This window comes from Bactrocera tryoni, chromosome 5 (assembly GCF_016617805.1).
Source record: "Bactrocera tryoni isolate S06 chromosome 5, CSIRO_BtryS06_freeze2, whole genome shotgun sequence".
Taxonomy (NCBI): Eukaryota; Metazoa; Arthropoda; class Insecta; order Diptera; family Tephritidae; genus Bactrocera; species Bactrocera tryoni.
Genome location: NC_052503.1, coordinates 81,413,231 through 81,430,727, shown reverse-complemented (window position 1 = coordinate 81,430,727; position 17,497 = coordinate 81,413,231). Strand labels below are relative to the sequence as shown.

General features: G+C 37.1%; 3 protein-coding genes across 3 annotated transcripts in view; 2 read left to right on the top strand and 1 right to left on the bottom strand.

The window, feature by feature from the left end:
• The first annotated feature begins 738 nt into the window (after nt 1-738).
• On the top strand, nt 739-6,263 carry LOC120776535 (protein argonaute-2). Its single transcript, XM_040107269.1, has 9 exons — nt 739-926; nt 1,001-1,123; nt 2,095-3,299; nt 3,375-3,463; nt 3,549-4,146; nt 4,264-4,623; nt 4,846-5,484; nt 5,605-5,969; nt 6,024-6,263. Exons 1-9 carry the CDS (start codon nt 911-913, stop codon nt 6,112-6,114), a joined length of 3,486 nt encoding a protein of 1,161 aa, XP_039963203.1. The 5' UTR covers nt 739-910; the 3' UTR covers nt 6,115-6,263.
• A 720-nt stretch (nt 6,264-6,983) lies between these two features.
• Nucleotides 6,984-17,497, top strand: part of LOC120779178 (DNApol-eta) — a 76,778-nt gene continuing 66,264 nt past the window's right edge. The window contains exons 1-4 of the mRNA XM_040111420.1: nt 6,984-7,205; nt 7,280-7,547; nt 7,615-8,126; nt 8,214-10,317. Of these exons, the coding sequence (XP_039967354.1) occupies nt 7,045-7,205; nt 7,280-7,547; nt 7,615-8,126; nt 8,214-9,960 (2,688 nt within the window). The 5' untranslated portion in view covers nt 6,984-7,044 and the 3' untranslated portion in view covers nt 9,961-10,317. The remainder of the gene's footprint in view (nt 7,206-7,279; nt 7,548-7,614; nt 8,127-8,213; nt 10,318-17,497) is intronic.
• LOC120779181 (larval serum protein 1 gamma chain-like) lies at nt 11,551-16,995 on the bottom strand. Its single transcript, XM_040111425.1, has 3 exons — nt 16,786-16,995; nt 15,382-16,713; nt 11,551-12,263 (listed from the first exon to the last, which is right to left on the bottom strand). Exons 1-3 carry the CDS (start codon nt 16,993-16,995, stop codon nt 11,586-11,588), a joined length of 2,220 nt encoding a protein of 739 aa, XP_039967359.1. The 3' UTR covers nt 11,551-11,585.

Here is a 17,497-nt window from a genome sequence, read left to right as displayed (position 1 = left end):
CGAGGAAGGTGTTAAGAGCCAGACGTTCTTATTAGGGTTATGTATTTTTAGATCGGTCGCGAAACTCTTGAGTATATGTGATCGCTCATCACTCTTCTACGCATACAATGTAGTACACTTAAAATAGTGTTGAGCGATCACGTACATTTACCCAAGGGTTCTGTCATACAAGACAGGACATGTAGAATTGGCATTACACGTAAAAGAGTGTTTGTTGATCATATATACCCAAAAGTTTCGGTAAGTTTTGCTAATTGTAAGGGATCTGTGGTAATTGACGTATAATTTAACATATTTGTAGAAAATATTAAATCAAAATTTCAAAATGATTTTACCACCCTCATACTCACGAATTTCATTTAATATTTATTGTGATATTTGCATCGTGATCCATGTTAAGAATTGATGGATTGCATTTAAATGATACACATGCAATTATCGCGTCAGTATTCGTGTTCAATTGTGATATTTGAATATATTAATTCCTGTATATTAATATATGTAAATGGAAAAAACATTTTTAATAAAAAATCGCACGATTTTTAATTTTTTCTTCAAAGCTTTGTTACATCGGCTAATATTTATAGCGATACATCAATATTGTATAATAAACGTTCAATAAATATCGCCATTCGACATCGCGGTTAACATAAATATTGAACGTGTAGCAGGCGCCATAGAATCCGATGATTGCTTATTTTTTCTTTTTGGTTTCATATGGCAACTCTAAGAGTTGAAGGTATACATACAAGGCCGAAATTACGTTTTCGTTAAACGTTCGCAAGACACCCGCAATATAACAATAAAATATAAACTAAATCTGAAAATAAGTAAATTTGATACAGTTTGTCTAAGGTAATAAATAGTCTATAGAGAAAGACTCTTTGGAATCTTAACAAGATTGTTAAAAATGGGAAGAAAAAGCAGTAAGTTTTATTGTACATACGTGTTCTTTGTTCTTGTGAAATTGCAATAATATATTGTGTACGATCTGCTACAGAAAATAAAAAGTCTGAAGCTGGTGGACAGCCTGAACAGCAACCTAAAGAAAATCCGCAGCATCAATTGGAGTCCCAACAACCAGGCACATCACAACCAAAGCAATCTGCAACTCCACAAGAAAGTAAATATATAGTATTCATCATTTTTGATTAGTAATTTTTGGGGTTCCCCGATTTGTGAATTTTAACACATTCATATCATAGCACTTGCAAAATATATGACTCATAATTGATTATTCTCATGCATTTTTGTAAATTTAATAATTTTTCGAAAATTCTTGAACTGAAGTAAAAATTAGTCTATTTATCAAAAAAATATATTTTTGCTGTATGCAAAAATCCTATTGCATTTGATCTCCTTTTTGCATGGATATTTTTTTTTTAACGATTGTTCACCTAATAGTTACGTTTTTGCATGTGTTTTTCATAATAATTTTATATATTTTTTTTTGCGTTTAAAATCAAAATTCTATACGTAAATACAAGTTCATTTTATGAGTTTGATAGTTTTGAGAAAACTAGAAAATCATTTACTCTACATATCCCAAATTTTAAATTTATTTTTATCATTTTATTATTGAATATTCTTTGTTTGTTCCTTTTAACAGTAATACATATCGTCGTCTCCTAAAATGCAAAATAACGAAACAATATTTTTGGAAATCTACAGGGGAAAGAATGAAAAACCTTACAAAATGGAACATGAGTGAAACAAAATTTAAATATTGTTTAAAACAGGGTTATATCTGATAGCAGAAACTCTAAATGTTGGACATACATATGTACTTATATGTATGTAATTTGAAGTAGTGGATCGTTATCAATGAAACACAAAACTTTGAATTTTTTAATCATAAGTTATTTTGCATTTTAGGTGACGATATGTAGATATATAATACCATGTTCATTCACACAGTACGAATAGATAGATTTACATCTTAAATGAGATTTTTTTAACGTTTTTTTTTTTTTTTTAATTGGTGTAAATAGTGCGTTTTATATGAATATCTGATTTTTTTGTATGAAGTTATATATTCTCCCATTTAACCGTGCAAAAAGGATATGAAGTATACTAGTATTATATTATTGCTAGGTGGACAAAAGAAAAACAAACAACAGCAGAGTGCACAGCAACAGGAACTTTCACAACAGCAGGCAGCACAACAGAAGGAAAGTTCAAAACAGGGACGACCACAACACCAACCACGTCCCCAGCAGCAGCCAACCCGACCACAGGAACAACGTCCACAACAGCAGCAGACACAACAACAAGAGCAGCAAAGTCGACCAAGGCAACAACAACCACAACGGCAGCAAGCGCGACCACAGCAACAACGTCCACAACCGCAGCAAGCGAGACCACAGCACCAACAAGGTCCCCAGCAAACGTGGCCACAGCAGCAGCAAAGCCGCCCACAGCAGGAACATTCACAATACCAACAAGGTCCGCAGCAAACTTGGCCACAGGGCCAACAAGGTCCACAGCAAACGTGGCCACAGCAGCAGCAAAGCCGTCCACAGCAGGAACGTTCACAATACCAACAAGGTCCGCAGCAAACTTGGCCACAGGGCCAACAAGGTCCACAGCAGCAGCAAAGCCGTCTACAGCAGGAACGTTCACAATCCCAACAAGGTCCGCAGCAAACTTGGCCACAGGGCCAACAAGGTCCGCAGCAAACTTGGCCACAAGGCCAACAAGGTCCACAGCAAACGTGGCGACAGCAGCAGCAAAACCGCCCACAGCAGGAACGTTCACAATACCAAAAAGGCCAACAAGGTCCACAGCAGCATAAGACCCCACAACAACATGAGCGTTCGCAATATCAACAAGGTCCACAACAGCAGAAAATCCCACAGCAACCGAATCAGCCACATCACCAACAACGTCCCCAACAGCCACAGCCACAACAACAACAACGTCCCCAACAACAGCAGACCCAACCACAATACCAACAATCTCCCCAGCAAACTCCAACACGTCAATCAAGTGTTTCACATTCGTCATCAAGTACATCGCTTTCGTCTGCTCCTTCTCAAAACAGCATATCACCTGGTACTCTAGGTATCAAAGGGGAAGCGGAAGCCAACTATTTAATAATGGATTTAAGTAAAATGCCCAATAAGGCTTACCATTATGATGTTACTATCACTCCAGATCGTCCTAAAAAATTTTTCCGAAATGCTTTTACACAGTTCATGAATACTTATTTGCCAGGTCATTTCGCTGGATTCGATGGAGTAAAGAGTTGTTACTTGTTAGAAATGTTGCCAAAACCAGTTTATGAAGGCGATGTATCGGTAATAATATTACACACGTGAATTTATAATAACATTTAATTTGAATGTAAAAATATAATTTATTCTTATGTACAGATTGCTGATTCCGCCTCACGACAAATTCAGTTTAAAGTTTCGATTAAACCCACAGACAATATTGAAGTTGATTTGGGATCACTACGCACGTAAGTCCGGCATTCATTGGTTTTTTCCTTTTATAACCGCTCCAACCATTTCAGCTTCTTGTAATATTTCAAATTTTTATTTCAGATACCGTAATGACCGTATTTATGACAAGCCAATGCGTGCTCTACAATGTCTTGAGGTGATTTTAGCAAATGCTTGTCAACAAAAGGGCCTACGTGTCGGTCGTTCCTTCTTCACACGACCTAATCAGACATTAGATCTCGATGGAGGTTATGAGTTATATACTGGTCTTTACCAGGCAGCTATTTTAGGCGATGTGCCTTATTTAAATGTTGATATTTCAAATAAGTCATTTCCAATGGCATTAAATTTAATTGATTTGTTGAATGTGTTGCGTATTGATCCAGGACGCAGTCTAGATCAACGGGGCTTACAAAGCCTTAGTGCTCACCTTAGAGCCTTAAAAATAATTTACAGTCCTCCTCCTTCTTTTGGTGCTGCACCACGGTCTTATAAAGTAAACGAAGTTAGCAGAGAATCGGCAAGTTCTTTGTCTTTTAAAATTGACACTGGAGAGAAATTAACGGTTCAGAGCTACTTTGCTAGTCGAGGTTACAAATTAAAATATCCTCACTTAGGTTGTGTTGTAGCAGGATCTTCGGTAAAACCAAATTACCTACCGATCGAGCTATGCAGCATTGAACCTGGCCAAGCTATTAAGGTAAGTAAAATTAAACCCCAGGTTAAATACAAATATAGATGAATAACGATGACGATTTATTAAAATTCTCATACTAAACCTAACTTTCAACAAATTCCTTAAATTTCCGTTTTTAAGAAAAAAGACGGAAAAGCCCAAGTTCAAAAGATGATTAAATTTGCTGCCACATCAACTGATGAACGAAAAAGAAAAATAATGGAAAAACTCCAATATTTTTTGCATAACAACGACATACTCTTGCAAAAGTTTGGAATTCGAATTGATAATCAATTCATAAAGGTACCAACACGATTACTAAGAGCACCGTCAATTGAATATCGGTTAGGCAAACTCGTAGATCCTCGAAATGGTTCCTGGCGCAATTTAGAATATTTGCAAACTGGCATGACGTTGAAGAAAACTGGTCACAAGTGGGCGGTCATTTATAATCCTTCTAGGTTTTTGCGACATGGCACTTTGCTAGATTTTTCAAACATGGTGAGTTTTGTTTTCAAGTAAAGCTTTTACTTTTTCTTGCCCCAAAAAATATACATGAAAACCAAAACAAAGTTATCCACTTGAATTCAGTCGACATAATTTTTTTTATTGTGTCTCTGTTTGAGGCTCTCATTGCATATTTTTTTAATACAGCTGTATATTTTTAATCATACTGGCAACTTGCAAATATTCATAGTATATGATGTTTAATTTGTCATACAGTTATTCAATGAAGCTAAACGAATGGGCATAAATTTGGATTCCGAGAGGGAGATACAAGAAACCAGAGACATTGTTAAAACATTGGAGGAATATAAAAGGAAAGATTACGACTTGGTTATAGTAGTGATTCCCAATTATGGTACATCGTACGCTGATATAAAACAAAAAGCCGAATTAGTTTGCGGGCTCCTCACTCAATGTATCAAAGAACAAACTTTGAATCGACGTGTGGACAATCAATTAATTGGCAATTTATTATTGAAAATAAATTCAAAACTGAATGGATCTAATCACAAAATTTCAGCTAAATCCCATATTGTACTCGATCACGCCATGTTTATGGGGGCGGATGTCACTCATCCATCACCCGATCAACGGAATATACCAAGTGTTGTTGGTGTAGCAGCTTCCCATGATTTAAATGGAGCTTCTTATAACATGCAGTATCGTTTGCAAGAATCTGCAAAAGAAGAAATAGATGACATGCAAAGCATTAGTCGTCACCATCTGAAAGTATATTTCCAAAAGAATAATTGTTATCCGAATAACATTATTTATTACCGCGATGGGGTGTCTGATGGGCAATTTAAGAAGGTGAATAATTTCGAAGTCAGCGCTATACGCGCAGTATGCAAAGAGGTAAGTCTTACGTGGTGTATTATTCAGTAACAAGCAACAGCAATTTAAATGTTCTTACATACAATTAGAATATTATTTTCTTTTGTTGTACGCTAATTAAATTTCATAATCTTATTCCAGCTTCGGATTACGCCTAAAATAACATGCATAATTGTGGTGAAACGACATCATACTCGCTTCTTCCCTACCAAACCTACTGGAGATAAATGGAACAATGTCTTGCCGGGCACAGTTGTTGATCAAAAAATCGTTCACCCGAACGAAACACAGTTCTTTATGGTAAGCCACCAGTCAATTCAAGGGACAGCAAAGCCCACACGTTACAACGTTCTCGTGGATGACGCAAAATTTACAATGGATGAATTACAAATGATGACCAATAACTTATGCTATATGTTTCCGCGTTGTAATCGCGCAGTTTCTTACCCAGCGCCTGCTTATCTTGCACATTTGGTTGCAGCTCGTGGCCGTGTTTACATCGACGGGTAATTCTTTCTTTTAAATTTTTGTTTCGTTCATTAATGAGTAACTTTTTTCAGACCCCCCCTAAGGCGAGCTCTTCGCGACGAGTATAATAAACGACTCATTAATGAATCTTTTATGCAAAATACACCCATGTTTTTTGTATAAACATATAATTAATATATATATACATATTTTTCTATATCCAAGTTAATAAATTTAGTTTTTTCTGCCATACATAGGCTATATAATTGAGTATAGGTACCAATGAAATATTGGGGATGTTCGAGTCTCGAATCACTGCGGTATTATAGCAAGACACGCTCGAACATCCCCACTATTTCAAATGTTGCACCTGTAGAATGGCAAACATATTTATGTATATATATATTATCATTTAACATTTTTAATCAACTTATATATGCAATTTAAATTACAAATATATTATATTTTTCGTTTGCAAAACTTAAGTACCTGGAATAAAATTCCCTGTGTACTTTATTAATGTGTTTCAATTGAATGAAGGACTGCTTCTGTTTTAATATTTCTTCACAAGATATCTTTTTCGTTAAGATAATAGAATTTAGCCGAATTAGTTTGTTTCTCATAACGAATTTTGTCGTTGTTACAACAACAGCAATAATAATATATGATGGCAAAATTACAAATGTATATATATGTATAAGCAAACGTGAACGTCCTTGCTATAATAAATTGTCTTTATATAATCGGCTTCACTGTTTGCATCGCTAAAACATAGTTGGCAATTCAGTGAATTGTGCATTTGATTGAAATAGGGAGCCAGATTATGCTGGAAATAGTCAAAAAAGAAAGCTATTAGCCTACTTTTATAATAACACAACCTAGATTTTCCCACAATATGTTTTATAAGCTTTATTTTTTTAAAAACTGCAGTTTAAAAAACAAATGGTAGCAAAAATTTGGAGCTCACTGTACTTGATTGATGTCAGCTGATGTTTGAAACAACAGGTTTTGGCGCGCAATTTAATTAGTTTGTGATGAAATTTCGTGCGTTAGTAATTTTTTGTGTGCAAAATATTGATTTGTTTTTAAAAATATATTTATGCTGTTGCGAAAATGTCTACACGCAGTTGTGTGCCGATGCAACAAAAATATAATCGTGTAGTTGTACTTGTGGATATGGATTGTTTCTTTTGCCAAGTCGAGGAGAAACTAAATCCCCAACTTAAAGGACAACCAATAGCCGTAGTGCAGTATAATGCATGGCGCGGTGGCGGGTAAGCGTAATTAATATCATTACTAATTTCATAACAAATATGATTTCTCTATTTTAAATAATATATATATTAAGCATAATTGCTGTGAACTATGCAGCGCGTGCCAAAGGTGTAACGCGTCATATGCGCGGAGATGAGGCAAAGGAACGTTGTCCCGAAATACAGTTGGTTAAAGTACCAAATATACGAGAAAAAGCCGATTTGGGCAAGTATCGTGAGGCAGGCAAAGAAGTGGCTACTGTGCTACAACGTTTTACACCACTGTTGGGGCGGGCTTCGGTTGACGAGGCTTATTTAGATATAACGGAAGAGGTCAATAAGCGCTTAGAAGACATGAATGCGGTAAGTAAACTTTATTAGGCAAATAATTTAAATATTTAAAAAATAATTCTTCTGTTGTTTTGTTAAGGGTTCATTTATGCTTCAACCGGAGGCTCTTATAAATACCTATGCTGTAGGTTATACTGGCATTGGTGATTATTTAAATGTGATCACGAAACGTTTCAATGAGCCTAATGCGGAGTATTTAGACACAGAATATGGTTCATACGCTCAAGCTCATGACCATGCCGATATGGCAGCTGTACGCCAAAGTGATATTCGCTTGCTTATCGGTGCAGCGGTGGCAAGTGAAGTGCGTGCTGCTGTTAAGGCCGAAACAGGCTATGAATGTTCTGCTGGAATTGCGCACAATAAAATTCTCGCCAAATTGGCATGCGGTATTAATAAGCCAAATAAGCAGACCATTTTGCCGTTGGGTGAGATACCCAAGTTATTCGAAACTTTGCCACTTACCAAAATACAAGGATTGGGTGGGAAGTTTGGCGAAAATATATGTACCTGCTTGAACATACGCTTTCTGGGAGAGTTATTACCCTTTTCCGAGCAGGAGTTGCAACGGAAATTCGATGAAAAGAACGGGTTAGTTATATACATATGTGTGCATAGTGTACATAGCGTCATGGTAAGAAAAAATTACTAATTTCATTGTGTTCAATGTACTTCTAGCACTTGGTTATATAACATTTGTCGCGGCATTGATTTGGAAGCGGTTACACCACGCTTTTATTCAAAAAGTATCGGTTGTTGCAAGAAATTTCCCGGACGCAATAATATAACTGGTTTAAATACACTGCGTCATTGGCTGGGTGAGCTCTCTAATGAAATTTGCGATCGCATGGAAAAAGATATAGTGGAAAATAATCGTCGAGCCAAACAAATGGTGCTAAGCTTTGTGCAAGAATTCGATGGTGAAGAGGTATCGAGCTCACGTTCAGTGCCGCTTAAGGGTTACGATCAGGAGACATTAACTAATAGCAGCTTGGAAGTGCTGCAGACACATACGAAACAATTTTTCAAATCCGGCAGCTCGCTAGCTTTAAACAATCCCATTAAATTTTTGGGTATTAGTGTGGGCAAGTTTGAAACAATACAAAGTGGACAGAATAAATTGCAGGAAATGTTTGCCAATATGGCAGCTAAGAAGAAAAACGAAACGGACAATGACTTGCCAACGGTAGGCCGTGAAGGTAACGAAACTACATGTAAGGACACACCTGTTGCAAAGAAACCCACATTTTTGCAAAATTTTTTGCAACGTGATTGTAATGCAAATAATTTGACTGATTTAAAAGCTAACAGCAATACTAGTGCTATAAATGTGGACAAAAATTTTACAGTAACGTATGCAGAGCTGCCTGCTACAAATTTTACAAATAAATTTGATAATTCCGAGCCACCAGAAGTACGTAGCTTCTTTCTAAATGCTTTAAAAAAGCAGATATCTAAGGAGAGTACATGCTCGTCAACTACCGTTTTCACCAATAATAATGAAGAGGAGCATAAAACTGATATTTCGAAAAGTTTTTTTGCAAAGTTTTTAAAAAAGTCGGATATTGAAGCGAATAATGTACAAAAATTTACACAAAAAAGCACGAACCAACTACCAAACGCCGCACCATGCCAAAGCACCAAAGTAATAGAAACTCATATGACAACAAAAACAACAAAAATCAATGCAATAGATTTAACTGTTGAGTTAGAACAACAAATTGATGAGACGACATTCGAGACCAAATCGACAGCAACAACAGCCACCATCAACGGTATCAATACAACAACAAATAAACGCAAATATACCGCTTTGGTCGGCAATACATCGCCAAATCATAATTCACCAAAAAACATGTGGCCAGTAAGGCCTAAGCGTACACCTTCACCATCATATGAAGCAAGTTATGTTGAATTTGCGGTGCCAGAGTTGCGTCCGGAATTCCTACTGATGACCAAATGTGCCACTTGCAAAGCGGATATACCCTCCGATGCACGTTCCATACAGCTGCATCAAGACCACCACGTAGCCATGGAGCTTAGTCAACAAATACGTGACGAATATCGCAAGGAAGTCAAAACAAAATTAAGTGCACAAAAAGCCACAGCAACTGCATCGGGTCCAGGCAAAAAATCCAAAAAGTCACCAGTACAAACAACCAAGGCCGGCAGTAACAAATCCGACACCAGCATAACCAAATTTCTAAGACCAATTAAGACCAGTACAACGACAATTGCCTCAAATGCAACTCCACTTGTTGTGGAGTCAAGGCCTTCTAGTATAGTAATCAATCTGTTAGATACCACTGTGCAGGAAACGGTGGTTTGTGTGGAGTGCAACTTGCCCATAGTCACAACTGCCTTGCAAGAGCATAAAGATTTTCATATTGCCAAGGCTCTACAGCGTCAACTCAACATGTTGTAGATGCGCACTGTGTCGGCGGCTAAAAATTCAAATGAACCTAGTCGTAACAACAGCTTGAATTTAAGTCACGCGAGTGTTAAAAACGTGAAACAAATCACAATCAAATTGATAGATAAATAAGTACATAAATGCATACATAAATAAGTGTTCTAAGTAGCAAGTATAAGTGTTCTAAGTAAGCAAGTTTAAGTGTTCTAAGTAAGCAAGTATAAGTGTTTTAAGTAAGCAAGTTTAAGTGTTCTAAGTAAGCAATCATACATCTATGAGTTCAAAGCAGATTAACATATGACCTTTCCGGATCACCTTAAATACATGCACACATTTCAACTTTTACCACTCTTATATAAACAGCATAAGGTAAGCGTTTCATTATTGTTTCAGTTTATTTTAATTTTTCGCTTATATAAATTTTGGGGTTAGGTTAGTATTTGGAGTCCGTTTGGTATCAAAACAGAAAAAATATGAAAATTAAAAAAACCGTATGTACATACGTACTTCAAGTATATTAAGGACCGTTTTATGAATGTCTGGTTAACTTAACTAAGACTCCTTCTTGCGGTGAAGCACCTTTTTTTAACCAGAGCTTAACTGGCAGATGGCTGCTAACCAGACATTGAGAAAGCGACCATAGATATATAACTTTTTATTTTGGAGGGTTATATCCAATTGCAAATTGGAAAATTTTAACGTAGTTTAATAATCGGCGAGTCATTGTGAAAAGCTTTCCGGATAATATTTTCAAATATACATATGTATATACTTTCGATGTATATGCAAAAACAAAAATCTCCTTAAATAAACTGCACATCGTTATTATGCGCTTTCTCTTTTTCAAAAAAACTCTCTTGTAATTCCAAAAATCAAGCTACATTCGTTCATTGCATCAGAATAATATTTTTTTTTATCTAACGGTTCTTAATGGCATCATTGAATAAAAAATAAATTTCCTAATGCGAAAATCTTCAAATAAGCGAAATATGGAGATGGAATATTCAAAAGAAACGTATCGAAATCAAACTTTATTCGTATAAATTCCCTAAATCTGTCGACTTCTTTTAAAAGTTGAAGACTTCATTTTTTCTTGATATACCGCTTTTAAGCTGGTCATAGTAGCTATTGGATTTTGATTTAGAAGCAAAAATTCTGTTTTTTATATTGCACATTTTAAATGAGACTTTCGAAAATTTAAAATTTTTCTATTGTGTAGCCCTTAGCACCAAGTTATTTTACATTTGCAGTTACAAATCTAAAATAATTCATTCACCACTCGTCGGAAGTCCAAAATGCTTCCATAATGCATCTATAAGTTATATAAAAAATACTTAGAATATTATAAGCCTGAGGTTATAGGCTCCCATAGAAAAAACGAAAATATACATTTCTATAAGTTTTGAATTGCCTTAGCAATTATTTGCATTTTTTAATATTTTCATTTGCTTGATTAACACTTATAGACTTAATTAACACTTAATGCTCAATTAATAAGTAGGTACTAAAACCTCGACAAGATTTTATCTATTTCCTCAAAAAGATCCATGTCATTTTTGGTGCGATAGTAGTCGATGTATAAGTTGTTGTCGAAATGGCCGTAGTTGTTGTAGTTCTCGTAGTATTGCTTCAGTGTGTCATTGTGGTAGATGTGATAAATCGATGGGGCGATCAAATGGATAGCCAAATGGCTTGTTATCAAAGTAATGTAATCCGCGGCCAATATCAGAAAGATCAAAATCATCATCATCATCATCAATATTCGAAGATTGTTCGACAGAGCCATCGTAAGGAGTAATGTAAAATACGAACTGTACTGGTAGACCACTCTCCCCACCCTTAGGTAGGAGCAGGCGGTCTGGGAACCCACGGTGTGATTCTATAATTTCCCAAGCAAATTGGGATTTCAAGCAAAACATCATATAGTGATACAATTTAGTGTAGGTGGTGCGATCATTAACAGTCCAGTAGAATTCCTCGGATGAACGTTTGATGACATTCTCTCCAGCGGCTAATTCATATACGAATTCATCCAATTCAATGAAATTCATGCGATTATCGTTCAGCGAAATAATACGTCCATATTCGTCGTATTTAGGACCGTAGAATGTGCGAAGAACAACCTTCTGTGCCTTGTCAGAGTCGACAGTGACATCATAGTGGAATGGCTTGTGATTGAGACGCATTTGACGAGCGTATAATGATTTGTCCCATACGAATTTACCATCATCGAAGACCATTTTGTCGTTCAACAAGTTGGTAACATCAATATCAACCAAATCGAAGTAGGTGACCAATTCACTAACGCTGACATCCTTGACTTGAATTCCGTGAGCAACGAGTTCTTCTTGTGTGTATGGTGTGAAGTGGTATTTGAAACGATAGAAGACATCGGTGATTTTCTTGTAGAAGCTGTACCACATTGGATCACGCAACATGGTTTCGAAGTTGAGGAAAACATTTGGATATACCTCAAAGTCGTTGTAGTCTACATCAGCGAGGTACATATGACTCAACATATTCCAATAGCTGAAGAAGAATTTATCGAAAGTATCGATATTTGATTGAGTGTAACTTCCGATGAGCTCAATAGATTCGGGTTTACGCATATCGATCTTGTGTCCATCAGCGGTGGTATAGTATCCATAATCGATGATATCGTAAATACGCTTGAAGGCGCTTTGAATTTGGTTCAACATGTCGTATTTGCCATAAGATCTACGTTCGAAGTAGTTGCTGCGAGTGCTGAAACCAACACCGTTATAGGAAATCAATTCGGAATCATATCCGTATTTGTAAGCGTGATTCCAGGAGAAGTCGTCAATTTCACCGAAACCATGAGACAAACGTTCCATATAATAACGGCTCAGAATTTGGTCAACATTGTACAACCATCACTCACCACGACGCGTAATCCAACGCGTAATCCATGTTCAAGTAGTACCAATAAGAGTTCCAACCTAAATCTTCAGTGAAGTAAGACAATACAGAGTGTTCGTTGTAGTAGTCAATGTCACGTGTGTAATCAACCGGATGCCAGAACATGTTGATATTCCTCATGAAGGACACATAATTATGATCAGAAACAAATTCGGTTTTTTCATGTAGAGGGAAGCTCTTCTCGGCTGCGTACCACTGCTCGTCCAAACCCATAAGTCTCCACCATTGGTATGTCTTGAAGTCCTTTATATAGAAATAACCCTGGTTGTAGTAGCGGTTGGTCTTGTGGTAGACGTCGAGCAATTCCTTCTCGTATTGACTGTATTTGCTCCAGGTGTTGTAATCGAATTTCTCAGCTTGATATATGAGTTTGCTGTTGAGGAAATATTGTGGGAAGATTTCGTAGATGGATGGTAGTACTAGACCCTTGAAGTCATCACGGTGGATGACAGCCAAAGTCAGAGCATAGATGAACATGCCTTCATTGACATGGACACGAGCCCATGCCACGTTGGCTTGGAAGGTTTCCCAATCCTTGGCGTAGTAGAAGAAGTTGAATAGACCGTAAGCTTGTTTGTGGTGAGTCTTAACAAGGGCACCAAAGAATTCACCTCTAGGCAATAGAGCGCCCATTTTGTAGGACTCATAGAATTTCTCCATATATTGATCGAAGTGCTGGAAATGCCAAGTGTGTATATAATATTAGCTTCATTTAAAGATAAGTAATGATTATTAATTGAAACTTACGGTGTAAAGTGCCTTGTCGTAGACCAAAGTGTGGCCCAATTTGATGTACTCCTCGAACATCAGTGAATCTTCCACACGGTAAACGATTTCGAAGAGGAACTTCTGTTCCTGCAATAAAGCATTTTCGGGCGAGGTAAGCATTTCGGAGGAATAATCGATATCGGGAGAAGAATCGAAATCGGCGGCCACTAGGCCAGCAAGGGCCAATAGAACTATGGTTAGCTTCATTGCGACAACTGCTCCGGATTAGATACTCATCTCCAATGCCAAAAGACTGTTGATTGCAGAAGCATAGGCCACAGCTTTTATGCCAAAAATTTCTTTGTTTGCATTATTTAGGGTCAAAATTTTATGACTTCATTTTGGTGATATGCTATTTGCTAAAAATAAATTATACTCATCTCATCCACCTTGTTAAATTGGTGTCGGTCTATGCCGAAATTAATTATACATATATTCTAAAAAAATTTATTGAAATCGAAAATATAAATTTGCTGATAACGACGGATGTGAAGCACTCGACACCAACAACAAACAAAGAAATAAGAACCTGGCTTTTAACATAATAATTCATAAGTGCAGTCGTATATTTATTCGAGATAAGCTATATGCAGACATTTTGATCATATACTACATACTTCAAGTATATTAAGGACCGTTTTATGAATGTCTTAGAATATTATAAGTTCATTACCTCAACTTCCATATAAAAATCGAAAACATACGTTTATATCAGTTTTGAATTGCCTTAGCAATTATTTGCATTCTTTTAATATTTTCATTTGCTTGATTAACACTTATATACTTAATTAACACTTGATGCTCAATTAATAAGTAGGTACTAGAACCTCATATCAGTGTATTTGGTTGACAAGATTTCCCTTATTTCCTTAAAAATAGCCAAATTTATAGGCAGGTTATGTTCTCGATCTCGATCCGCTCACTTGATCTCTTGTTCTAATTTTTGGTGTAGTATTCGTTGTAGAAGTTGTAGTCGAAGTGGCCGTAGTTGTTGTAGTTCTCGTAGTATTGCTTCAGTGTGTCATTGTGGTAGATGCTCACATCCTTGAAGTAAATGTTGGGCACAAAGAATTGAGATAAATCAATGGGACGATCGAATGGATAGCCGAATGGCTTGTTATCAACGTAACGTAATCCCGTGCCAATGTCAGAAAGGTAGGTGACATCAATGTTTGAGGGTTGTTCGGTAGAGCCAACATATGGAGTAATGTAAAATACGAACTGTACTGGTAGACCACTCTCCCAACCCTTAGGTAGGAGCAGACGATCTGGGAATCCACGGTGTGATTCGCTAATTTCCACGGGATATTCGTATTTGCCGTCGAAGGCAGCCATCACATAGTGATACAATTCAGTGTAGGTGGTGCGATCCTTAACAGTCCAGTAGAATTCCTCAGATGAACGTTTGATGACATTCTCGCCAGCGGCCAATTCATAGACGAATTCATCCAATTCAATGAAATTCATGCGATTATCGTTCAGTGAAATAATACGTCCGTATTCGTCATATTTAGGACCGTAGAATGTGCGAAGAACAACCTTCTGTGCCTTGTCAGAGTCGACAGTGACATCATAGTGGAATGGCTTGTGATTGAGACGCATTTGACGAGCGTATAATGATTTGTCCCATACGAATTTACCATCATCGAAGACCATTTTGTCGTTCAACAAGTTGGTAACATCAATATCAACCAAATCGAAATAGGTGACCAATTCACTGACATCCTTGACTTGAATTCCGTGAGCAACGAGTTCTTCTTGTGTGTATGGTGTGAAGTGGTATTTGAAACGATAGAAGACATCGGTGATTTTCTTGTAGAAGCTGTACCACATTGGATCACGCAACATGGTTTCGAAGTTGAGGAAAACATTTGGATATACCTCAAAGTCGTTGTAGTCTACATCAGCGAGGTACATATGACTCAACATATTCCAATAGCTGAAGAAGAATTTATCGAAAGTATCGATATTTGATTGAGTGTAACTTCCGATGAGCTCAATAGATTCGGGTTTACGCATATCGATCTTGTGTCCATCAGCGGTGGTATAGTATCCATAATCGATGATATCGTAAATACGCTTGAAGGCGCTTTGAATTTGGTTCAACATGTCGTATTTGCCATAAGATCTACGTTCGAAGTAGTTGCTGCGAGTGCTGAAACCAACACCGTTATAGGAAATCAATTCGGAATCATATCCGTATTTGTAAGCGTGATTCCAGGAGAAATCGTCAATTTCACCGAAACCATGAGACAAACGTTCCATATAGTAACGGCTCAGAATTTGGTCAACATTGTACAACCACCATTCACCACGACGATTCTTATTCAAACCGAAAGTTTCGCCATCCAAGAAGAAAGCGTAATCCATGTTCAAGTAGTACCAATAAGAGTTCCAACCTAAATCTTCAGTGAAGTATGACAATACAGAGTGTTCGTTGTAGTAGTCAATGTCACGTGTGTAATCAACCGGATGCCAGAACATGTTGATATTATTCATGAAGGACACATATTTATCATCAGAAACAATTTCGTAAGTGCTTTCACGTAGAGGGAGGCTCTTCTCGGCTGCGTACCACTGCTCGTCCAAACCCATAAGTCTCCACCATTGGTATGTCTTGAAGTCCTTTATATAGAAATAACCCTGGTTGTAGTAGCGGTTGGTCTTGTGGTAGACGTCGAGCAATTCCTTCTCGTATTGACTGTATTTGCTCCAGGTGTTGTAATCGAATTTCTCAGCTTGATATATGAGTTTGCTGTTGAGGAAATATTGTGGGAAGATTTCGTAGATGGATGGTAGTACTAGACCCTTGAAGTCATCACGGTGGATGACAGCCAAAGTCAGAGCATAGATGAACATGCCTTCGTTGACATGGACACGAGCCCATGCCACGTTGGCTTGGAAGGTTTCCCAATCCTTGGCGTAGTAGAAGAAGTTGAATAGACCGTAAGCTTGTTTGTGGTGAGTCTTAACAAGGGCACCAAAGAATTCACCTCTAGGCAATAGAGCGCCCATTTTGTAGGACTCATAGAATTTCTCCATATATTGATCGAAGTGCTGGAAATGCCAAGTGTGTATATAATATTAGCTTCATTTAAAGATAAGTAATGATTATTAATTGAAACTTACGGTGTAAAGTGCCTTGTCGTAGACCAAAGTGTGGCCCAATTTGATGTACTCCTCGAACATCAGTCGATCCTCCACACGGTAAACGATTTCCAAGAGGAATTTTTGTTTCTCCAAGAAAGCATGATCGGCTACGTGAGCCTTCTTGATCGAAGAAACGCTAGTGGCGGCCACTAGGCCAACAAGGGCCAATAGAACTATCGTTAGCTTCATTGCGACAACTGCCCCGGATTAGATACTCAGCTCCAATGCCAAAAGACTGTTGATTGCAGAAGCATAGGCCACAGCTTTTATACCAAAAATTTCTTTGTTTGCATTACTTAGGGTCAAAATTTAATGACTTCATTTTGGTGATATGCTATTTGCTAAAAATAAATTATACTCATCTCATCCACCTTGTTAAATTGGTGTCGGTCTATGCCGAAATTACCCGGCTTTTAACACAATGCTTCATAAATGCAGTCGTATATTTATTCAAGATAAGCTATATGTATGCAAACATTTTGATCATATATTTGGTACCTCGATTAATAAGACGTGAGCCATAGGCTCAGAACATAATTGTTTAAAACATTTTACCTATGTATATACTGTGGTTAAGATTTATAGTAGCACATCCGTTTTAAAAAAATTTGCTGATAAACGCTTCTTCTGCTTTCATGTTTACCCGATTGCTTTCCGATAGCCACAGCTCGAAATTGATAGACAATGTTGG